The sequence below is a fragment of the Siniperca chuatsi genome, linkage group LG24 (assembly GCF_020085105.1).
Source record: "Siniperca chuatsi isolate FFG_IHB_CAS linkage group LG24, ASM2008510v1, whole genome shotgun sequence".
NCBI lineage: Eukaryota > Metazoa > Chordata > Actinopteri > Centrarchiformes > Sinipercidae > Siniperca > Siniperca chuatsi.
The window spans coordinates 347,190-371,386 of NC_058065.1; the positions used below are offsets into that span (position 1 = coordinate 347,190).

The 24,197-nt window shown below is 45.4% G+C and overlaps 3 protein-coding genes and 1 long non-coding RNA gene across 4 annotated transcripts in view; 1 reads left to right on the top strand and 3 right to left on the bottom strand.

Moving 5' to 3' along the window:
* The window catches only part of LOC122871907 (NLR family CARD domain-containing protein 3-like), a 752,187-nt gene that overhangs the window by 166,222 nt on the left and 561,768 nt on the right, over window positions 1-24,197 (bottom strand).
* On the bottom strand, window positions 104-7,099 carry rgn (regucalcin). The gene is made up of 8 exons (XM_044187617.1): window positions 6,019-7,099; window positions 4,359-4,561; window positions 4,089-4,271; window positions 3,907-4,007; window positions 3,702-3,816; window positions 3,373-3,504; window positions 657-811; window positions 104-550 (listed from the first exon to the last, which is right to left on the bottom strand). Exons 2-8 carry the CDS (start codon window positions 4,522-4,524, stop codon window positions 500-502), a joined length of 903 nt encoding a protein of 300 aa, XP_044043552.1. The 5' UTR covers window positions 4,525-4,561; window positions 6,019-7,099; the 3' UTR covers window positions 104-499.
* On the top strand, window positions 7,498-8,478 carry LOC122872012. Its single transcript, XR_006376973.1, has 2 exons — window positions 7,498-7,533; window positions 7,744-8,478. It is a non-coding gene; the product is annotated as an uncharacterized LOC122872012 (long non-coding RNA).
* Window positions 7,896-24,197, bottom strand: part of vps16 (VPS16 core subunit of CORVET and HOPS complexes) — a 22,049-nt gene continuing 5,747 nt past the window's right edge. The window contains exons 1-21 of one of the 2 annotated variants that reach the window (XM_044187514.1): window positions 22,197-22,206; window positions 20,506-20,650; window positions 20,248-20,363; window positions 20,013-20,135; window positions 19,869-19,924; window positions 19,484-19,573; window positions 18,911-19,082; window positions 18,701-18,832; window positions 17,349-17,476; window positions 17,082-17,117; window positions 15,976-16,084; window positions 15,752-15,886; window positions 13,583-13,691; window positions 12,999-13,096; window positions 12,579-12,683; window positions 12,233-12,310; window positions 11,117-11,203; window positions 10,813-10,895; window positions 9,073-9,169; window positions 8,826-8,929; window positions 7,896-8,743 (exon numbers count right to left, since the gene is read on the bottom strand). In XM_044187514.1, coding sequence (XP_044043449.1) covers window positions 8,602-8,743; window positions 8,826-8,929; window positions 9,073-9,169; window positions 10,813-10,895; window positions 11,117-11,203; window positions 12,233-12,310; window positions 12,579-12,683; window positions 12,999-13,096; window positions 13,583-13,691; window positions 15,752-15,886; window positions 15,976-16,084; window positions 17,082-17,117; window positions 17,349-17,476; window positions 18,701-18,832; window positions 18,911-19,082; window positions 19,484-19,573; window positions 19,869-19,924; window positions 20,013-20,135; window positions 20,248-20,363; window positions 20,506-20,650; window positions 22,197-22,205 — 2,154 coding nt within the window. In that variant the 5' untranslated portion in view covers window position 22,206 and the 3' untranslated portion in view covers window positions 7,896-8,601. Of the gene's footprint in view, window positions 8,744-8,825; window positions 8,930-9,072; window positions 9,170-10,812; window positions 10,896-11,116; window positions 11,204-12,232; window positions 12,311-12,578; window positions 12,684-12,998; window positions 13,097-13,582; window positions 13,692-15,751; window positions 15,887-15,975; window positions 16,085-17,081; window positions 17,118-17,348; window positions 17,477-18,700; window positions 18,833-18,910; window positions 19,083-19,483; window positions 19,574-19,868; window positions 19,925-20,012; window positions 20,136-20,247; window positions 20,364-20,505; window positions 20,651-22,196; window positions 22,207-24,197 lie in introns of those variants that run through there. The other variant, XM_044187513.1, reaches the window with a different exon arrangement.

Genomic DNA, 24,197 nt, shown 5'->3' on the forward strand with positions numbered 1-24,197 from the left:
GGTACTTATTATTGTATTAACATGGTGTGCCTCAAAGTCACATTAACCTTTGAACAACACTACCCATAATCCTCAGCTGCAGGTCCAACACTAACCAGTCCGATGTGTTTCAAGTTGTATTTTATTTTCACATTATACAAAGTTACATGTCAGAATATGCAATAATTCGCTGACTCTGATTGGCTGCTGAATATCTGTGTCACAGTTTCCTTGTTTCTAATTGGTTGTCAGTCTCGTCATCATTTATTTATTTATTAACGGTTAGAAAATTCTACAAATATTTTGTGAAAATCAACATTAAATTATAATTAAATATTTTGTAAGCTACATCTTATAATTACCCATTTATTAATAATATTATTGATTCAGTTCTATAATTATTGATTGCTAACAGCTAACAGTAAGCTAACAGTTTCTGACAGTGAGGATTAATCAATCAAACTGCTGATCACTTCCTGCAGGTTCTGTGCTGTGATTGGCTGTTTGAGTCTCTTGAAGGTCATCCAGAGAATGAGTTTGAAGGACGACCTTTGACCCCGAGTCCTGTCACCTGTAGACAAACACACACACACACACACACACACAGACTGTCAGCATCACCAGGTGTGTGACACTGGTGAGTCAGTGAGACAGGTGAGTTGTTGACTCAGTCTTACCCTAAAGGTGTCTCCGGCCAGCGGTTGCTGTCTCCTCTCTGATTGGTCGAGGCCCAGACTGGCTGAGGTCACATAGAGGTCAGAGTAGTCCGGACCTCCAAAACAACATGAGGTGGTCTTCGTCACCGGCAGAGAGACCGTCTGCAGCCGAACACCTGAGAGAATACAACAGGTGGACTCATCATCATCATCACAACCACACATACAAAACCTGTCAAATATAACCAGTATAACCAGTACTGTTTAAAGCAACAGGAGGTGGTCTTCTTCATCTATTTAGGACAAACACACATACTGAAACCTGAACAGTAGACCCAGTAGAACCAGTACTGACCAGAACTGATCAGATAAACACAGCAACAGGTCGTCTTCATCATCATCTACCCAGTAAAACCAGTAGAACCAGTCAAACCTGTTGCTGACTTGCTTGACATGAATAACAAAGTTAAAACCCTTAAAGGCGGAGTCAGCGATTCTAATCCAAAACATGTCTTTTTGTCAAATTCAGCTAAAACCTCCTCGCGGTGCGCTAGCTGTGCGTTCAGTGTGAGCGCTGAAAGAAACTCTGGCTCTGTGAACGGGAAACACACAGAGGCTCGGACACACAACGCTGTTCAGCCATGATCTGTGCGTCAGGTGACGTTAAACGACTCTCTAGTTTAAGATCTGCTGCTGTTGTGATGTTAGCTGTAGCAGCAGGAGAGTTGTGAGCGGCGCTGTCTGGAGCTGCTGTGCTGCTCTGGGAAACCGTCTCGGCCTCTCTGGCTGTTAGCTTCGCAGCAGCTACTGTAGCGACAGTTTGCTAACCCACAACCTGGCTAAGCTAACCCACAACCTGGCTAAGCTAACCCACAACCTAGCTAATGTCAGTTACATTACAACAAACCAAAAGAGATTCAGTTTACTGAGATAAAAGACCAGAAACCAGAAAATCATTATTGATTATAGCTTGTTATTAACTATTAGTAATAAGTAAGATTCTAATTTAAAGTGAACAGTAGAACAGCAACATTGAACTTTCATCATGGCAGTCGCTTCCTGTGACGTCTCCGGTCACTTCCTGTGACTGTAACCGGATACCCTCTGATGACACATTGACCAGCTGCAACAAGACTCCTGGTCATCCCATCGTTCAGAACCACAGTTCTGGTCCACAACCGACGGAATCGCAGCTAACGAAGCAGAACCAAAGCAACCCTTCTCCCTCCGTGGACTGCTAACGTTAACTGAGCATGTGTACACGGCTAAGCACGGGACTGCATTAACGTTTTGATGTATTGATTTGGTTTTTCTGAGGTTTATTGTTGTGATGTGTTTTCATCGTTAGGTTATTTGGTGGCCACATGCTAAGCTGATGTTATCCTACACAGATCACATACATATATCTGGAATTGGCCTTAAACATAGCCGCACACGGCGAGAGGAAACTTTAAAACTCCCGCTTCATGTGCTTTTCTTTGCCTGCACCACGTGTGCTCACGCTCGTGCACGCTGAACATACAGCGCAGATCAAAGCAACACACACTCACACACACACACACACACACACACACACACACACACACACACACACACACACACACACACACACACACACACACTCCTTGTGTCTTTAGTGCATTTTAGTTAGATTATATATTGTGTGTTTTGCTTTTATTATCTCTTTAATAAATGCTTGTGGATGTTCATGCTGGTTTGCTGCCAACCTCTTCTATGTTGAACTCCAGATCCTTCAACCTTTACTAGCTATTTTGGTCATTTTGGTTGTAGTTATTAATTTAGTTCCAAATGAATTGTTTAGTGTATTTTATGGGACTGAATCAATTATTTTGGCTATCGTTTCCCGTCTTTAAGGGTGGTGCCCCCGAGGAACTTTAATATTATTGTTTTAATTATCTTTGATAAACCATTTTATTTCTCTCTGAACACCTTCTTCATTGAATCCCTTTGTCAGACAAAATACTCGGTTGGTACACAGAGGAACGTGAACAATACAAATACCTGTAAAATACAATGAAAATAGAACTGCAATGAATACCAGTGACAACTTATGGCTCATAAGTTGTAACTGGTATTAACACAAACTGGTAATGCTCAGTTTGTGTTGATACTTTAGTTGTTTGTGTGTTGACTCAGTTATTTGGTCATTTTGAAGAATGTATTGGTGTCCTTTTCTATTTACAGTCTACATAAACAATATTATAACTCCAAATCAGACTTAGAGTATCCACTTTTATGCAGATGACACAGTCTTGTCTGTATTTGGCTCCTCTTCAACTCAAACTACATTAAAACTACAATCAGCCTGTAACGTTCTTCAGACGTCTTTGCAGAATCTCAGCTTGTGCTGAACACTAACAAGACTAAATGTGTTTTATTCTCAAGAATCAATAATTCCATCCTTCCCTCCTGAAACTGTCCAGTCTTATAAATACCCGGGAATGTTTGGCTCGACGGCAGTGTGACTTTTACACCTCATGTGGAGCAACTGGCTCAGAAACTAAAGATAACAGCTGGTTTCTTATATCAGAATAAAGTTTGTGTGCTGAGGAAAATCATGTGACTATCCTTTATTCTCATTCTACCTTAAAACAAACTGATGCAGCGTAAAGAAAAATTAGAACATTTCACAATCATATTAATATAATAGAAACATTGTGTTTTCTATTTCATGTATCGTTTTACAAAGATCACAGTTATAACCAGTAAGACTAACCAGTAGCAGGGTCGATGTTGATGACTCGTCCTCCGTTATAACAGGCCACCCAGAGACGACCTTCAACATCAACTGTCATCCCGTCTGGAAGCCCCTCCCCCTCCTCCATACGGTACACCACACGGCGGTTACCTAGGCAACACACACAGATATATATAAAGTTTGTGTCACTGATTGAAGTATTTTGGTTTGACAGCAGCTCAACATCCTGAGAGGCTTCTCATTTCAGGTAAACTGTTCCTTTAATCCATGTGTATTTGTATTTCTGTGTACTGAAGTATAAATACACATAAATACACAAATGTACTGCAGTATAAGTACATTATTACCAAAGTGTCCCGTGTGTGAGTCGTAGTCGAAGGCATCAACAGTCAGAGACAAACTGTCGATGTAGAAAAACGTCTTCTGATCCAAAGACCAGTCCAACCCGTTAGATATGTCCACCTGAGGGTGAGACAGGTACACAGAGACAGACAGGTCAGATACCAGCCCAGGTGACCGACAGGTGACAGACAGACAGACTGGTGACGTTACCTGGTTCAAGTGTTTCGTCACAGTGAGGTCAGAGGTCACAGAGAACAGAGATCCTTGTTGTCTCTGAACCTCCGCAGGTCGCACCTCCTTCCCCATCGTACCTGAGACACCATACACTGTCACCATGGCGACACTACTTCAATTAGACAGGTAAACACAGTTAGACAGGTAACCACACTGACCTGCCAGCAGGCGTCCAGTCGGATCGACCTTCCCGTCATTTAGTCGGTTGTTTGGTTTGTCCTCGTCGACCTCCACCAATGATGTCATTGTCTGAGTCGACCAATCAACAGCCACAATGTTGCGACCCACACCTGCAACATAACCACCTGACCTGCGAGGAACCACGAAGCCCACCGTGTCACCTGAGGACACACAGACAGGTGTCATTCATTAAGTAATTGTTTATTAATAAACTCAGCTGAATGTTTCCTGCATGCTGATTGGTTGACCTGTCTCCACAGACTGGATCTGATTGGTCGTTGGACTCCAGCGGTGGATTTTCCGCCCGGCGATGTCAACAAACAGCAGCGTCTGCTCCGACTCCTCCCACACCGGCCCTTCGCCAATCAGAGCGCTTGCCTTGACCACACACTGTACCTTCACTGATGACATCATCCCCTGTCTGTCTGGAGTCACCTCACTCACTCTGTTTCTATGGCAACAACAGGACAGTAGAGTATACAGTCTGCTCATCACAATACTACATGTACAGAGCATGATTACTGCATATTATCCTGCTATGTTATATGTATTACATAGAGTACTGTGGTACAACGATATGACACTGCATACTAGAACATGCAGTACTGTGGTACATGTTATACTAATATATATATATATATATATATATATATATATACATACATATATACAGAGTGGTGTGCAAAAGTGTTCGCCCCCTTCCTGATTTCTTATTTTTGTGGCCTAGTCAAAGTCCTGACCTGAATCCTATTGAGATGCTGTGGCATGACCTTAAAAAGGCAGTTCATGCTCGAAAACCCTCCAATGTGGCTGAATTACAACAATTCTGCAAAGATGAGTGGGCCAAAACTCCTCCACAGCTGTAAAAGACTCATTGCAAGTTATCGCAAACGCTTGATTGCAGTTGTTGCTGCTAAGGGTGGAGCAACCAGTTATTAGGTTTAGGGGGAATCACTTTTTCACACAGGTCCATGTAGGTTTGGATTTTGTTTTCCTTAATAATAACAACCTTCATTTAAAAACTGCATTTTGTGTTTACTTGTGTTATCTTTGACTAATATTTAAATTTGTTTGATGATCTGAAACATTTAAGTGACAAACATGCAAAAAAAATAAATCAGGAAGGTAAACAATTTTTCACACCACTGTGTGTATATATATATATATATATATATATATATATATATATATATATATATATATATATATAAATAAAATAGAGTACCACACATTGCAATCCATAACAGTAAACACTACTACATGTACGGAGCATGATTACTGCATATTATACTGTTATAAGTTTTATATAACATAGTACTTGCAGATACTGCAGCATTGTGATGAACTAAACCAGGTCATTTAATGTGTAAACATGCTGATGCAACGCTTTTCTCTCTCGCCAGACTCCTTTAACAATTCGCTCCTTTTTGTTGCTGCCTTGCTTGGCGACACTTCATAGACTGCTGGAATGTAACTACGGCTCTTTATGAATGTTAAGGCTTTCTACTCCATTCGGCTGACAAATAAATCACATAGAGGAACTTCATCTTAATAAACTCCCAACTTTTAGGAACAGATCAGCGATTTGGCGAAATGTTTATAGTCTAGTGGAGTTAGGTCCAGTTCGGTGCGTTGATGAATACCGGTGTGAAGAGTCATTCAGAAAATCATTTCAGTTCCACAACTTCTACATCATGCACTTCTGCAATCAAACAGGCGCTGATAATTGACTGATGTTTGAATGGAGTCTGGCTTCTTGAAAGACCGTCTCCGTCTTTAAACCGGTTTATAACACATGTAGTACAACTTCAGGTTACCGTGCAATTTAGATTTGCAGTTAAGCAGAAAGCATAAGCAGCCCTGCTTTATGTAACTCTGGAAATGTTTCCGGAACAATCACAAACCTACCTCAGTTCTTCTCCCGCAGGGTTCAGGGTAGTTGCAGTACTTTCAAACGGACCCAAGAAGTTTCTTGTGTTACTCTGCTCCAGCTGACGACCTGAAAGCTCCGCCCCCCAAAACCGGCCGACCCTGACTAAACGCACCGAGCTTGTAAAGTGCTGACCCAGCAAAATGATCAGATTAATAATTAACAAACACTGACGTTTAGACTCACAGGAAATATTAGTGACTGAAACGGTTTGGACTTAAACATCTATTCTTTATTCTTAAAAGCAAACGGAGCTGAATTTATTCATAATTATGTTGTGAAACGGATTAAAAACATGACTTCATTAATAAATAAATCGTAATTGATTAATAAAACTGAAAACTGTTGAAGCTTCAGTCACAAGTTAAACGATTAAAACCAGTTTCACATGACGGCGATTTTATTCAGTTTAATAAAAAATATTTCAATAAAAAGTTCAATTCTTTGCTGAAGTTTGGTAGAAATGAGACTACAGCCTGCAATTTAAACTCATTTTCACTTTACTGATTGATATATTGATATATTGATTGAGTTTATTGAAAAAATATTCACACTTCAACATCATTTTATCATCATTTCATTTCTTATGAACTTAAAATAGGCCTTTAATTAGTTTTGGGTTAATTGTGCCAATATACGTTTGATCACACAGTATTGATTTATATATTGAACGCGGTGGATTAGCAGACTGAAACTAATCAGATACAACATATAATATCTGATATAACGTGAAAAGTCCAAATTTAAGTCATGTGATAACAACTTCACCATCTCCATGACAACTGAGCAACTCCCTCCATTGAGGCAGACCATTCGATGTGGCTGAAAGCTCCAGAAACAACGTTGATTTAAGAATGAAGCTTCAAGCTCAATATAAACAAGGAAGAAATGAAACCAAACAACAAATCATAAAAATATTATTTAAAACGTAACAAGAAATTACATTTATATAGTTTACAGAAAAAAGAATATACAAGATAAAATGTTTATAAAAACAGACATCAACGAGGGGGCAGACAGGTGAGCAGACAGGTGAGCAGACAGGGGGCAGACAGGTGAGCAGACAGCTGGGCAGACAGGGGGCAGACAAGTGAGCAGACAGCTGGGCAGACAGGGGCAGACAGGGGGGGCAGACAGGTGGGCAGACAGGTGGGCAGACAGGGGGCACACAGGGGGCAGACAGGTGGGCAGACAGGGGCACACAGGGGGCAGACAGGTGGGCAGACAGGTGGGCACACAGGGGGCAGACAGGGGGCAGACAGGTGAGCAGACAGGTGGGCAGACAGGTGGGCAGACAGGTGAGCAGACAGGTGGGCAGACAGGGGGCAGACAGGTGGGCAGATAGGGGGGCAGACAGGTGAGCAGACAGGGGGGCAGACAGGGGGCAGACAGGTGGGCAGACAGGGGCAGGTGGGCAGACAGGTGGGCAGACAAGTGAGCAGACAGGTGGGCAGACAGGGGGCAGACAGGTGGGCAGACAGGTGGGCAGACAGGTGGGCAGACAGGGGCAGACAGGGGGCAGACAGGGGGCAGATAGGGGGCAGACAGGGGGCAGACAGGGGGCAGGGGGCAGATAGGGGCAGACAGGGAGCAGACAGGGGGCAGACAGGGGGCAGACAGGGGGCAGATAGGGGGCAGATAGGGGGCAGACAGGTGAGCAGACAGGTGGGCAGAGGGGCAGGGGGCAGATAGGGGGCAGACAGGTGGGCAGACAGGTGGGCAGACAGGGGCACACAGGTGAGGTCTTTGGTAGAGAGTTCAAAGGGGAGGAGTCAGTATCAGCTCACGCCACGCAAACTTGTGACAAACATTACATTTCCTGTAGCTTCTTCACAGTAAGACATCGTGCCGGCTCTCAGGTGGAAAGCTTTTAATAACAGCAGCAGGAAAAGGTGCGTTTGTACAGAAAATAATCGCAGTTCAGCAAACGGAAAGTCATCAGCAAACAGTCGAATAAAGCTGACATGAACAGGAACTTCAGTAACGCCGTTTCACGCTTTCATTGTCAACAGGAAACATTTCAGAAGCTTCTGTTCTTATTATTGTTATTTTATCTTCTGTTACTATTGTTTTTTGGACATTTTGTGCCTTTTTTAGATAGCGAAGTAGTAGCGAGATGACACGAGGGACTCGAACCGGGGACGTTACGTTCATGGTCAAAGTTTTAACCCCCTGAACCACAGGGACAACCTGCGCCGAGTCTTTAGCTTTATACCGAGTATCTCTGCTCCATGACCGCTGCCGCCACTGGTTCCTGACATACTGAGCTCTGATTGGACAATCACTGTTTGGGGGAGGGGTTTAACTGGACCTGAAGCAACGTGGGGGGCAGACAGGGATGGGGGAGTTCAGTTACTGAAGGACTGGAGGGTTTTTATTCCGAGTTCAGACAGAAACACAGAAGAAGCTGGGGATCAATAATCAATCATCATTTATCACCACAGATCAATAATATGATCAGATGTGTTAGTTTTGACATTAAACATGAAGAAGATACAGCTCCTGCTCTGGTCGCTATGGTAACACCTGCTCTGAGTTTCAATCAGCAAGTAAACTGCGGATCACTTTTTGGCAGCGGAGGCTCTGGCTCGGTTCAACCTGTCAATCAACAGGTGGTCGGAGGTGGAGCACCTGGAGAGGACCGCCCCCATCTCTGATTCGTTCTTGCGTTCGATCGCAGCATCTGCCGCCCCCTCAAGATCACTGACAGGAAGAGAAGAAGAAGAGTTACCTGAGTGGTCAGGTCTCACCTGTCTGATGATGTCACAGGTGTTCTGAGTCTTACCTGACGGCCAGGTGAGCTTTGACCTTCTGCTCAGGTGTTACCTTGGAAACGTACTTCTTGGCTTCGTACTTGTTGTTACTCTTCATGCAAACTTCAACAAACGCCTGAAGAAGAGACAACGCTAAGAATCATGGGAAATGTCGGTCTATCTTTATTTAAAATAACCAAGTTAACAACGTTAATTTGATAATCGTTAAATCTTTATTTGAAATGACAGGTTTACGAGGGGGGCGGGGCATCTTCTTACCAGGTAACCAATAGGAGACTTCTTGCTCTTTGAGAACTTCTCTAACTCCTCCCACTCTTCCTTCTCTGCCAGAGACTTCAGTTTTAACCACCAATATCTGCACAGGTAGACAGGTAGAGAGACACACAGGTGAGACAGAGACAGGTAAAGAGAGAGACAGGTAGACTGAGACAGGTAGAGAGACACACAGGTGAGACAGAGACAGGTAGAGAGAGAGAGACAGGTAGACGGAGACAGGTAGAGAGACACACAGGTGAGACAGAGACAGGTAGACGGAGACAGGTAGAGAGACACACAGGTGAGACAGAGACAGGTAGAGAGAGAGAGACAGGTAGACATAGACAGGTAGAGAGACACACAGGTGAGACAGAGACAGGTAGAGAGAGAGAGACAGGTAGACGGAGACAGGTAGAGAGACACACAGGTGAGACAGAGACAGGTAGAGAGAGAGAGACAGGTAGACATAGACAGGTGGAGAGACACACAGGTGAGACAGAGACAGGTAGAGAGAGAGACAGGTAGACGGAGACAGGTAGAGAGACACACAGGTGAGACAGACAGGTAGAGAGACACACAGGTGAGACAGACAGGTAGAGAGAGAGAGACAGGTAGACGGAGACAGGTAGAGAGACACACAGGTGAGACAGATATAGGTAGAGAGAGAGAGACAGGTAGAGAGACACACAGGTGAGACAGACAGGTAGAGAGACACACAGGTGAGACAGACAGGTAGAGAGATAGATACAGGTAGACTGAGACAGGTAGAGAGACACACAGGTGAGACAGACAGGTAGACAGAGAGACAGGTAGACGGAGACAGGTAGAGAGACACACAGGTGAGACAGACAGGTAGAGAGAGAGAGACAGGTAGACGGAGACAGGTAGAGAGACACACAGGTGAGACAGATACAGGTAGAGAGACACACAGGTGAGACAGACAGGTAGAGAGACACACAGGTGAGACAGATACAGGTAGAGAGACACACAGGTGAGACAGAGACAGGTAGAGAGACACACAGGTGAGACAGACAGGTAGAGAGACACACAGGTGAGACAGACAGGTAGAGAGAGAGAGACAGGTAGACGGAGAGGTGGAGGGACACTGAAGAACATGTACATGTTACTCGCTGCTAAAATTTTGCCATTGAAACTTGTGAAATAGTTGAAGTGGTAGCTGAAGTGTGAATACTGAAAGGAGTTGAAGTGTCGGTTTAGTGTTGGTGATAAAGTGAGCTGGAGGTGAAGCAGGTGAAGTGAAAGTCCTGAAAACAATGAGTGCCGGTTCAACTGTACATACTAAAAGAAGTTGGTTGGAGTTTCTGCTGAAGTGACAGCACTAAAAGTAGTTGAAGTGTAAGTGATGAAAGCAGTTGACGATGTTTACATTCCACACAGTACACAACATGTATGAAAAAGCCAAACTAACATGATGAAGTTTAACAGGTTGTGATTTAAAGTTTGCGTATGAAGAGGTTTAAGAGGAGACGACAAAGATGGACGGAGAGTTTTGACTTTGGCGTTCATTTAAATTATGAAGAGACGCACAAGATTCCTAAAGAAGCGGAGCATTTTGAAGTTTGATTAAAGTTTCTGTGACAGTTTGCTGAAGTCGTTAAAAGCACCTCTGAAGGCGAGCTCACCAATGAGCAGGTAATTGTGTAACCTGAAAATCGTGTTTCCAGCCAATCACAGCAGAGAGAGCGGTGACATCACGGTGACATCACCCCCTGAATGCCTCACCTTTTGTCAGGTACTCTGAAGTCTCTGTAAAGTTGTTCTGCTTGTTTGTGGAGTCCTAAAGCCAGCAGAGCCTCCATGGTCGCCTGCAGAAACAGGACACACAGGAAGTGACATCACAAGGCAGGCAGGGACACAGGTTTTAATCGGTAACCTTTATTTAAATCTTGGAGAAACAAAGAACCGTAAAGCGGTATGAATGTGATGCAAGATTTCTGCTGTCAGGACTGACGACACCTGAACCTATATATGTCCCCGCCCCTTAATCCACTAGAGATGGTCCCAGTAGCCCCGCCCCCTTCGGTACCTGTAGAGACAGTCCAAGTAGCCCCGCCCCTTTCTCGTCGTCCAGTTTTCGTTGGACACGAAGGAGACGCATCTCGTCCTCTGTGGCCTGAAGACAAAATATTTAAATTAAAGAAATGAATAATAATGAAGGTTAAATCGCAGATGACATGACGGGAGATTCTGACAACGGTTTAATATCCACCAGGTGTCTGAAATTTAAACTCAGCTACTACAGAGCTACCTGCTAACTACCTGTCTGACATATGTGATGCCATCAGGTAGATCATTAATGTAAACACATGACTCTTTATTAACCAGAAAACCTCCGTCCACTCTCGTCTTTCCAAACATCAGAGTGAGACAGAGTGACGGTCCTCACTGCATCAGCATTAACTATCTGCAGGAAACAGTTATATATATATATATATATATATATATATATATATATATATATATATATATATATATATATATATATATATACACACACACACACACACACACACACACACACACACACACACACATTATATCCAGTGAGTTAAACGGTCGCTGATTAATCATTCATTCAACTCTTTATTTAGACATTCAAATACACTGTCAATGCTGTAAATTGCATTCAAAGAGTAAGTGAACTCTAAATCCACTTCTTTGAGTTAGTAAATCACGAGTACAGTCACTTTCTTACACTATCTATTGCTCCTGGTCCCAGATCCTGTCCTCTAGACCAAAAACTAAATCTGTGACGTATCCTGAGACCCTCTGACCCTGAACTGAAGACCCCGCCAGGTTCTGCTTTACATGTCGGCCAGTAATAAAACATCACGTGAGTGAAACGTGAGCCGTTAGCGGCCGGTTTACACGTTAAAATCAGAGTTACAGGTGCAACTGCACACACACACACACACACACACACACACACACATATAGGTGTCTGAGCAGTCAGTCTCTCTCCTCTCTAGGTTACCTGGTTTGGTTGGACTGTGGTTGGACCTGTACACATCCACACACATCACTGAAGAACTGACTGCATACTTAATTTATCTTTCTTAGATAAATGTATTTTACTGTAACGAGCTGCGTCGTGACATGATGTTTTAATATAAAAAGATTAATGTATGATTTAAGTTTTTACCTTTGCAGCGAACTCGTTCTTGGCCTTGTTGTATTCGTCTACAGCGCTCTGCAGGAGAGACAGACGGCTGTCTAACCTCTGCGCACACAGACAGACAGGGAGAAGAGGGTCGGAGACAGACAGACAGACAGACAGACAGACAGATAAATAAAGTCTGTGCTTCACTTGATATGACGGCTGATCACAACCACAGCAGCAGAGTCTGACAGGAAGCAGACTGAGACCGCCCTTTTCAGGTGGTCCCGGTCTGGTTGTTCAGTTCACATCAGAGTTCAGCTTTCACACCAGAACAAACCAACCAACAGCTTAAAGGTGAAGGCAGCCAGACAGGAAGTGCCGTTGTTACCTTTTCTCTGTAACTGGCAGTAACATAGTAGTTGGCCAGTTCCTGGTGATCGTCGTCCTGGTTATAAAGGTCCTTCAGAGTCTCCTGTTCCTGCAGCTTACAAAACTGACAGACAGAAAGAAGCCGCAGATTAACCAGCCAGCTGGCGACTGTTCAAAGGTTATTATTTTATTTCTGAACCGACTTCATTTTCTTTAAACTCTATTTTACTCACTTTGTTTTAAAAAGTGCTGTAAAAACTGATATTACTATATTATTATCAAATCAGATGAAGGTGAAGAGTGCCAGTCTATAGAGGCTGAGGAGGAGGAGGGTGATGATGAAGAGTGCCAGTCTATAGAGGCTGAGGAGGAGGAGGGTGATGATGAAGAGTACCTGTCAATAGAGGCTGAGGAGGAGGAGGGTGATGATGAAGAGTACCTGTCTGTAGAGGCTGAGTGCGATCGGTTGGTTCCTCAGAGTCATAAAGAAATCCCCTCGGTTCATCTCATTCTTCAGGTAACTCACCACTGTGTAAACTGAAAACACAGGAAACCATGAGTGTGACATCACTCACCTGACAGACAGGTGGTGGGCGGGGCTAAAAGGCGCTTATAACAAGCGTGCGCACGTTACGCTCGAGTGCGGAGGCAACGGGGGAACGAGACCAAGGTCAGCGATGCGAACAAAGCGTGGCTGGCTGACGATACAGAAGGAAGCGGGACCGGACATCGAACCTCAGCAGCGGCTTTTTCAGGTACAGAAATTCCCGTTTCATCGGTTTCAGCAATCCAAAATGTAATAAAGCCTTGGCGAAACATTTCAAACGATAACCAGCCTCAGAAATAAACACAGCCTTTGTTTTTCACCTTTTTGTTCCATTTTGGTATAAAACTTGAATCCCTTCGGACCCTTCGTCTGTCAAATCGTGATGTTTGTGATGTGCACTCGCTGTGTACGCCGACACGTTCTGCAGCCTTCGTCTAAAAAAACAAACCAGGGAAAACCCTGTAACAGACACTCACCCAGGTCAGTGTCTCCACTCTCCACAGCTTTACTGAGGGCCAACTGACTCCTCTTCATCTTCAGCAGCAGAGGAACCTGTTCTCCAGACCGAGCCTCGAAATCCAACAACTGATACAGACAAAATAAAACAAACCGGCCCATTGTGAACCAAACTGTCTGGAGTTCAGAGGTACGAAATACAAAACTGAAGCAGAATATTTGTACAAGTCAGTGAATCAGCAGGAGCAGGACACAGACGTGGACAGCTGCGAAACGGACAGTTAGCAACAATCCTCCCCAAAAACCGAGTGTGCAACTGGAGAACAGATTTGCACCAATGTTGCAGGACCCTGGACCTCTGTCTGACGACCAGCACGACCTCTCATCTTCCCTCAGGAGGGTAAGGGCAGAGCAAATCAGAAAGTAAAAGGCTACAGGGGAAGCTAACGACTGAAACTCGGATTGTGGGCGATAGGGTTGGGCTGAAGCTGATGCTAACCTCGGGGCTAACCAGCTTCACCCAGCAGCTGGGGAGCAAGACACGGGAACACCTGGAGGAGCTGCAGCGTTAATTCATGGGCTAACTGTAACCTACTCTGTAGATTTACTGCCACTAACCTCACTGCTCACCTGTCCCTCTGCTCCGATCGGCAACACCAGTTTTTAGGTTTAGGTTTAGGGGGCGATCACTGTTCCACACGGGGCCGTGTAGGTTTGGATTGTTTTCCCTTAATAATAACAACCTTCATTTAAAACTGCATTGTGTGTTTGCTTGTGTTATCTCTCACTAATATTTGAATTAGTTTGATGATCTGAAACATTTAAGTGACAAACATGCAAAAACAATAAGAAATCAGGAAGGCGAACACTTTCTCACCGCTGTTCGTCTCAGAAGGATCCGATGTCTTCGCCAGAACATTACATCAATTCGCTGTCATCGTTCCCCCTCTTGTGGGCCGGGGTAGAAACGTCAGCAGCAAATATCGGATCAAATTCACGGTTTATTAACCTATCTAACCTGTGCCAAGGTGCTGTGGGTTTTTACTACGCTATGTTTTCCGTTATGATTGGATTAGCTTGTAATGTGGCAACAGCTAATACTGTCCACCAATGTCCTCCAAGCGTGACGTTTCTTGTCATTTTTGTTGCATTGGGGAGACGGATCAGTAAAAACCTCTATATCTTCTGGCAACACAAAATACAACTGACGCACTTCCGCACCGCTGCTGGAAACACTGCACTGAATGACCTCATGAGTTTCATGTGTGTTCAGGTCTGAGTTGTGACTCTGAGGAGGAGGAAGATCTCTGATGCTAACTGTAGAAATAAGGAGCTAAGGCTGTTTAAGTACCTCACCTGCCTCAGTTGGTCTCGTCTACTCGCCCAGTATGAATGAAACATTACCCTTGTAAAGCTTCCCGGCTGTCCTTCACACTGAGTTATTGTAAATCACCCCTGTGCTGTATTTCATGTCCTGGCATCAAACTGGCCTCTGTTCAGCCCCGGTCTGACCCTGATCCCTGGGAGCCTGTGGATCCTGGTCGCCTCACTCCGGTTCTGGTGCTCAGTCAGCTAACAGCACCGTAACTAAGTTTCTAATTCTACAGGTGGAGCTGCTGCAGTTCCTCGTCCATATCGCCCCTTTAAGACAAATCACTTCTGTGCGTTTACACCTTCAGTTAGTGTCGCTCGTCTCTCAAAGCCGGCAGTCTCATATTTTGCAGAACTGTTTTCAAACTAAAATGTTCATTTCCACCTTAAAATTCAGGGCTTCGCTCACGAAAACACATCAGTGATGTCAGTTGTTAGTTCGTGTGATTTACTGAAAAAACACCGTAATGGTCCTTAAAGTACGTGTTATAATGTTCTGTATCTCACTGCAACAGGTATGTACAGTGACATCACGTGACTGGACAGGTATGTACCGTGACATCACATGACTGGGCAGGTATGTACCGTGACATCACATGACTGGACAGGTATGTACCGTGACATCACATGACTGGACAGGTATGTACAGTGACATCACATGACTGGACAGGTATGTACAGTGACATCACATGACTGATTGATCTGTTGATGAGTGTGACGACGTGCGGAGACAACCCGTCCTTGTGTCTGTGGATAGAATATATATAAATGTATATATTATTTTATAAATGTGTTCCAAACGTCTAACATGAAGGTACCTTGATGGCGAGCTCAGTGCGTCCACATTCGTAAGCTTTAGCTGCGATGTGCGAGTAAGAAACACCAGGTGAGTCCCCCACCTTCACACACACCGCTCGGGCTATGGCCTCGTCCGATAGGTCCTTCTGCTGCACCTGGACACGCCCACAACCACATCACACGTCAAACAGGTGAGTTCTGCGGGTAAATCAGACTGAAGAAAGAGTCAGGTGAGACAGGTTACCTTGCAGGAAGCCCAGTGTTTGAGGACTCTGCTGACGCCCTGATAGTCTGGAATCTTCAGGTAACGACAGATTTCGATCGCTAACGGATAAAACTGTCGATACACCAACCTGAGAGACAGACAGGTGAGCGACAGACAGGTGAGAAAGACAAACGGGTCCAGAGAGACAGACAGGTGAGCGACAGACAGGTGAGAAAGACAAACGGGTCCAGAGAGACAGACAGGTGAGAGACAGACAGGTGAGAAAGACAAACGGGTCCAGAGAGACAGACAGGTGAGAAAGACAAACGGGTCCAGAGAGACAGACAGGTGAGAGAGAACGACAGGTGAGCGACAGACAGGTGAGAAAGACAAACGGGTCCAGAGAGACAGACAGGTGAGAGAGACAAACGGGACCAGAGAGAACGACAGGTGAGAGAGAACGACAGGTGAGAGAGAACGACAGGTAATGAGAGACAGACAGGTGAGAAAGACAAACGGGTCCAGAGAGACAGACAGGTGAGAGAGAACGACAGGTGAGCGACAGACAGGTGAGAGAGACAAACGGGTCCAGAGAGACAGACAGGTGAGAAAGACAAACGGGTCCAGAGAGACAGACAGGTGAGAGACAGACAGGTGAGAAAGACAAACGGGTCCAGAGAGACAGACAGGTGAGCGACAGACAGGTGAGAGAGACAAACGGGTCCAGAGAGACAGACAGGTGAGAGACAGACAGGTGAGAAAGACAAACGGGTCCAGAGAGACAGACAGGTGAGCGACAGACAGGTGAGAAAGACAAACGGGTCCAGAGAGACAGACAGGTGAGAGACAGACAGGTGAGAGAGAACGACAGGTAATGAGAGACAGACAGGTGAGAGAGACAAACGGATCCAGAGAGACAGACAGGTGAGCGACAGACAGGTGAGAAAGACAAACGGGTCCAGAGAGACAGACAGGTGAGAGAGAACGACAGGTGAGAGACAGACAGGTGAGAGAGACAAACGGGTCCAGAGAGACAGACAGGTGAGCGACAGACAGGTGAGAAAGACAAACGGGTCCAGAGAGACAGACAGGTGAGAGAGAACGACAGGTAATGAGAGACAGACAGGTTGGATGAGCCGACTCACCTGTCGATCAGCACCTGTAGAGTCATCTGTTTGAATCTGAGGTCAGAGGTCAAGGAGCTCGTCACCATGGTAACGGAGTGAAACTGTTTAATGACTGACAGGAGACCGATCTGACATCCGATTGGTCGGTAGTCAAACATCAGATGATGACATCACAGGCAGTGCTCATTACCATCCATCGCTACAAATTAAAAACAGACCTTCAGACTAAAGACCCCCGTACACTACAGCTCCCATGATGCACCTGTGTAGCGTGCGTGAGGATACTGCGTGTGTGTGAGCGGCAGCCCCACGCCGCTCTCTCTCACAGCGTTCAGCACTCTGAGCTCTCTGCAGGTCGACACGAACGGATCCGGACTGAAGTCGGTCAGAAAGCACTTCCCGAACGAGGCCGCCTGGAGGACGAAACACAGCGTTACACCGCAGGACACCGACACAGACGAGCTCGGTGCTCAGGGTGTTCTCGTCACGGACTGCACCCAAAGGTTCTATAACAAACATATCGCATCACGAGCTGCGCCAGTGGTTTGAAATGTACACACTTCCTGTCTCCTGAGTGGGCGTGCTCGCCTCTCCCCCACCTCGTTTGGTGTTGTGAGCGCCGTGGACGGATGAAAGCTTAACGGGTTGTGCGTGCGTGATGTTATCGGTAGATAAACTTTAATATAACTGATAACTGAAGCGTCTCTGCCAGCAGAGGGCGCGTTGCTGAGACAGAGACAGGTGTCACAGTTAATTTTGTCACCGATTAGTCCGTCTGAAAAACGCCATTTTAGTGTCAGAAGGTTAGAAGATATGAGTCTCGTGAAAAACGGGTGCGATATTTACGTCGGTGACTATCGGGCGAAAGAATCCGTCGTAATCTGTTCTCACTTCTCCCACAGGAGCGAAAAGACTCAGGTGAGGAGACCCACGTGACACAGATACAGGAAATGGCTCTCTGTCGATGCTATAACAAGGGTTGCTATAACAACATGTCATGATTGACAGCTGTGGCGCGGGGGCACCTGCGGACTTCTTTTCGGGAATTGTAGGTAGAGTAGGAACGTCGAGAGGAGATGTAACTTTAACTTTCCATAACCGTGATGGTTGTTTCAAACCGACACAACGAGTCGTTCTGCAGCGTGCTATCCCACCTGAGGATCCTGAGGGAGCTTCTCGGTAAGTTAAATTTGTGTTTTAAGCTAATCAGTAAGTTACTGTTATTAGCTAACCAGCTAACACAAGCAGCAGTCCAACGTTAGCTAAACACGGTGGTTAGCAGTTAATTATTTTTTATTTTAGAAAATAATACGTAAAAATCTGAATTAACGTGTCTAAAGATATCGTTCTGCTTGAACTTGAATTAAAAATCCCGTCCCGTAGAACCGCCGTTAGCTCTGCATCACTGACTGTACTTGGCAGTGAAGAGTCATCTGGCCTGCCCAGTCAACAGCAGTAACATTACTGTAGTGCGATCGCTGGGCTCCGCCCCCGAACACTGCGCAGACTCCGCCTCCAAATGACGTCACGAGCGCAAGATGGCAGCGGCCGGATCCGGAGATGCTGGCTTCATTTTTGTACAGTGGGAGGAAGCGGAGACACGTCGGCCATCTTTATATACAGTCTGCGGTTCTCACCCTCAGGAGGGATTTCTGGGTGTTGGTGTCGTATTCGTGTCCCGCCGCCTCCACACACTGTCTGACTGCTTCTCCCAGCATGCTCTGCTCCTTGATCTCCCTCAGGTACTCATCGGCCTTCTGACTCGACTTCTACACAAACACAAAAATCAGAGAGGAATATTTAAAGTCGTATCAGTCAGACAGGTGTTCAGACAGACAGGTGCTTACCTCGTACTCCCTGTGGGCCTCCAGCAGCAGAGCTCCAGGAGCCATGGAAGCGATCTTGAAGATGTCCTGACAGACCAGAGGAACTTCCTGAAGCAGCTCCTGATTGGTTGAGCTGATGATCCGAACTCCGTCCAGCTCTCCGACCAAAACACACTGATCCTCTATGGGGAACCTGAGGTCAAGGGTCAAGGGTCAAACATCACCTGACTAGAGGACGACTCAAAAGAAGAGGTCATCTGAAAGACCCGAACAAGGTTCTTTAACCTAATACCAGCTTAACGAGCCCTGGAGAACCTTAACGAGGCCCCGGAGCACCTGAACAGGCTTCAGGAGAACCTTAGCAGCCCCAGGAGAATGTTAACCCTGGAGCACCTTAACGAGCTGAACAAGCCACAGGAGAACCTTAACGACCCCCACGAGAACCTTAGGAGTGCCAGGAGCAACCTAGCGAGTCCGAAGAGGACCTTAATGAGCCCCAGGAGGACCTCAACAAGCCACTGGAGCACCTTAACGAGCTCCTGGAGCACCAGTCTGAACTGGTTTGGTTCCAGTCTGAACTGGTTTAAAGGATACTGGATGGTGTCATTACAGACTCCGGCCACCATAAGCAGGCTGTCCCACATCAACACCACAGACGGCTGCTGACTCTTCGGTCTGCGACACCTGGACAGGTAGAGAGGGTCTGACAGGTTAATGGACCAACAGGTAGACAGACAAAGACATGTAAAGAGACAGAAAGGTATACAAATAAACCAGTACAGACAGGTAAATAAGAGGACAAACACAGGTAAACGGATGGACAGGTAAACAGGGTTAGAGAAAACTGTTGGGTTTACAAAAAGGTCATTAAGCAAACAGACAGGTAAACAGGCTACAGACAGGTACAGTAGATAGACAGACAGGTAAACAGAGACAGGTAAACATACAGGTAGACAGACAGGTAGACAGGTGTACGTACCAGACCATCTGTTTGGGAGGCGTCGACTTTTTGGTGTCGACTTCACTCAGTTTGTCCTAAAGACACAGAATCAGTCAGTCATCCACACAGACCCCGCCCACTCAGGTTAGATCAAACAGCTGATTGGACAGAGGAGCAGCTCACCTGGAGGTGGGAGGGGCCTGTCCACAGGTGTCCGGTGTCAGTGAAGAGAGCCAGGTATTTATAGCTGAAAGACACGGACATGTGGACAATACTGCCGGCCTGAGGACCAAGACCTGGAGGACACTGAAGACAGACAGGTAGAAAGGCAGACAGGTGAGGTTAGTTATCTGTCTGTCTGTCTGTTCCTATCCACCTGACCTCTCTGTCTACCTGTCTGTCTCTCTAACTGTCTCACCACAGCAGTACAGGACGTGTTGTCCAGGATGTAGACTTCAGGTCCGTTGGACAGCAGGACTTTGGTCTGTCTGTCCTGAGTAAGGACGACCCAGCAGGATGGCTTCCCCTGCAGACCTGAGGACAGACAGACAGGTCAGAGAGACAGGTAAGAGACAGTCAGGTACAGATATATAGGTGAGAGAGACAGACAGATTTGAAAAAGTTCATCCTAACACCATAAACCATAGAGTAAAAACACAAGTGAACCAGGCGTTACCTGGGACTTCAGGTAACCTCCGGAGCTTCAGGTCATCGATGTTGGTTGCCAAGGTGAAGCGGGAGGAGCCTGTTACTATGGCAATGCCTGTTCCATAAGGAGAGTGGAACACTTTGGCTTCTAACACCTGACTCTGGACCACTTCCTGTTAAAGACAACAACAAGCAACAGACAGAGACTCAAGTCCAAACTCAACCAACTAACTAGTGGTTAGTTAACATGTTAACAGACTGACCTGTCCCACACTGAAGCGGTCAGTTAATATGTTAACAGACTGACCTGTCCCACACTGAAGCGGTCAGTTAATATGTTACCTAGTCTGTTAACAGACTGACCTGTCCCATACTGAAGCGGTCAGTTAATATGTTACCTAGTCTGTTAACAGACTGACCTGTCCCACACTGAAGCGGTCAGTTAATATGTTAACAGACTGACCTGTCCCATACTGAAGCGGTCAGTTAATATGTTAACTAGTCTGTTAACAGACTGACCTGTCCCACACTGAAGCAGTCAGTTAATATGTTAACAGACTGACCTGTCCCACACTGAAGCGGTCAGTTAATATGTTAACTAGTCTGTTAACAGACTGACCTGTCCCACACTGAAGCGGTCAGTTAATATGTTACCTAGTCTGTTAACAGACTGACCTGTCCCACACTGAAGCGGTCAGTTAATATGTTAACAGACTGACCTGTCCCATACTGAAGCGGTCAGTTAATATGTTACCTAGTCTGTTAACAGACTGACCTGTCCCATACTGAAGCGGTCAGTTAATATGTTACCTAGTCTGTTAACAGACTGACCTGTCCCACACTGAAGCGGTCAGTTAATATGTTAACAGACTGACCTGTCCCATACTGAAGCGGTCAGTTAATATGTTACCTAGTCTGTTAACAGACTGACCTGTCCCACACTGAAGCGGTCAGTTAACATGTTAACAGACTGACCTGTCCCATACTGAAGCGGTCAGTTAATATGTTACCTAGTCTGTTAACAGACTGACCTGTCCCACACTGAAGCGGTCAGTTAATATGTTTACAGACTGACCTGTCCCACACTGAAGCGGTCAGTTAATATGTTAACAGACTGACCTGTCCCATACTGAAGCGGTCAGTTAATATGTTACCTAGTCTGTTAACAGACTGACCTGTCCCACACTGAAGCGGTCAGTTAATATGTTTACAGACTGACCTGTCCCACACTGAAGCGGTCAGTTAATATGTTAACAGACTGACCTGTCCCACACTGAAGCGGTCAGTTAATATGTTAACAGACTGACCTGTCCCACACTGAAGCGGTCAGTTAATATGTTAACTAGTCTGTTAACAGACTGACCTGTCCCATACTGAAGCGGTCAGTTAATATGTTAACTAGTCTGTTAACAGACTGACCTGTCCCACACTGAAGCGGTCAGTTAATATGTTTACAGACTGACCTGTCCCACACTGAAGCGGTCAGTTAATATGTTAACAGACTGACCTGTCCCACACTGAAGCGGTCAGTTAATATGTTAACTAGTCTGTTAACAGACTGACCTGTCCCATACTGAAGCGGTCAGTTAATATGTTACCTAGTCTGTTAACAGACTGACCTGTCCCACACTGAAGCGGTCAGTTAATATGTTTACAGACTGACCTGTCCCACACTGAAGCGGTCAGTTAATATGTTAACTAGTCTGTTTACAGACTGACCTGTCCCATACTGAAGCGGTCAGTTAATATGTTAACTAGTCTGTTAACAGACTGACCTGTCCCACACTGAAGCGGTCAGTTAATATGTTAACAGACTGACCTGTCCCACACTGAAGCGATCAGTTAATATGTTAACTAGTCTGTTAACAGACTGACCTGTCCCACACTGAAGCGGTCAGTTAATATGTTAACTAGTCTGTTAACAGACTGACCTGTCCCACACTGAAGCGGTCAGTTAATATGTTAACAGACTGACCTGTCCCACACTGAAGCGGTCAGTTAATATGTTAACTAGTCTGTTAACAGACTGACCTGTCCCACACTGAAGCGGTCAGTTAATATGTTAACTAGTCTGTTAACAGACTGACCTGTCCCACACTGAAGCGGTCAGTTAATATGTTAACTAGTCTGTTAACAGACTGACCTGTCCCACACTAAAGCGGTCAGTTAACATGTTAACAGACTGACCTGTCCCACACTGAAGCGGTCAGTTAATATGTTAACAGACTGACCTGTCCCACACTGAAGCGGTCAGTTAATATGTTAACTAGTCTGTTAACAGACTGACCTGTCCCACACTGAAGCGGTCAGTTAATATGTTAACTAGTCTGTTAACAGACTGACCTGTCCCACACTGAAGCGGTCAGTTAATATGTTTACAGACTGACCTGTCCCACACTGAAGCGGTCAGTTAATATGTTAACTAGTCTGTTAACAGACTGACCTGTCCCATACTGAAGCGGTCAGTTAATATGTTACCTAGTCTGTTAACAGACTGACCTGTCCCACACTGAAGCGGTCAGTTAATATGTTTACAGACTGACCTGTCCCACACTGAAGCGGTCAGTTAATATGTTAACTAGTCTCTTTACAGACTGACCTGTCCCATACTGAAGCGGTCAGTTAATATGTTAACTAGTCTGTTAACAGACTGACCTGTCCCACACTGAAGCGGTCAGTTAATATGTTAACAGACTGACCTGTCCCACACTGAAGCGATCAGTTAATATGTTAACTAGTCTGTTAACAGACTGACCTGTCCCACACTGAAGCGGTCAGTTAATATGTTAACTAGTCTGTTAACAGACTGACCTGTCCCACACTGAAGCGGTCAGTTAATATGTTAACAGACTGACCTGTCCCACACTGAAGCGGTCAGTTAATATGTTAACTAGTCTGTTAACAGACTGACCTGTCCCACACTGAAGCGGTCAGTTAATATGTTACCTAGTCTGTTAACAGACTGACCTGTCCCACACTGAAGCGGTCAGTTAATATGTTTACAGACTGACCTGTCCCACACTGAAGCGGTCAGTTAATATGTTAACTAGTCTGTTTACAGACTGACCTGTCCCATACTGAAGCGGTCAGTTAATATGTTAACTAGTCTGTTAACAGACTGACCTGTCCCACACTGAAGCGGTCAGTTAATATGTTAACAGACTGACCTGTCCCACACTGAAGCGATCAGTTAATATGTTAACTAGTCTGTTAACAGACTGACCTGTCCCACACTGAAGCGGTCAGTTAATATGTTAACTAGTCTGTTAACAGACTGACCTGTCCCACACTGAAGCGGTCAGTTAATATGTTAACAGACTGACCTGTCCCACACTGAAGCGGTCAGTTAATATGTTAACTAGTCTGTTAACAGACTGACCTGTCCCACACTGAAGCGGTCAGTTAATATGTTAACTAGTCTGTTAACAGACTGACCTGTCCCACACTAAAGCGGTCAGTTAACATGTTAACAGACTGACCTGTCCCACACTGAAGCGGTCAGTTAATATGTTAACAGACTGACCTGTCCCACACTGAAGCGGTCAGTTAATATGTTAACAGACTGACCTGTCCCATACTGAAGCGGTCAGTTAATATGTTAACTAGTCTGTTTACAGACTGACCTGTCCCACACTGAAGCGGTCAGTTAATATGTTAACAGACTGACCTGTCCCATACTGAAGCGGTCAGTTAACATGTTAACAGACTGACCTGTCCCAT

What these genes read in the sequence shown, in the direction of transcription:
- rgn (XM_044187617.1), bottom strand. Translation starts at nt 4,524, where the DNA reads ATGATGTCATCAGTGAAGGTACAGTGTGTGGTCAAGGCAAGCGCTCTG. An exon ending in TGACGAAACACTTGAACCAG is followed by an intron (nt 3,817 to 3,906) that starts GTAACGTCACCA and finishes TCTCACCCTCAG; the next exon opens with GTGGACATATCTAACGGGTT. An exon ending in CAACATCGACCCTGCTACTG is followed by an intron (nt 812 to 3,372) that starts GTTAGTCTTACT and finishes GTATTCTCTCAG; the next exon opens with GTGTTCGGCTGCAGACGGTC.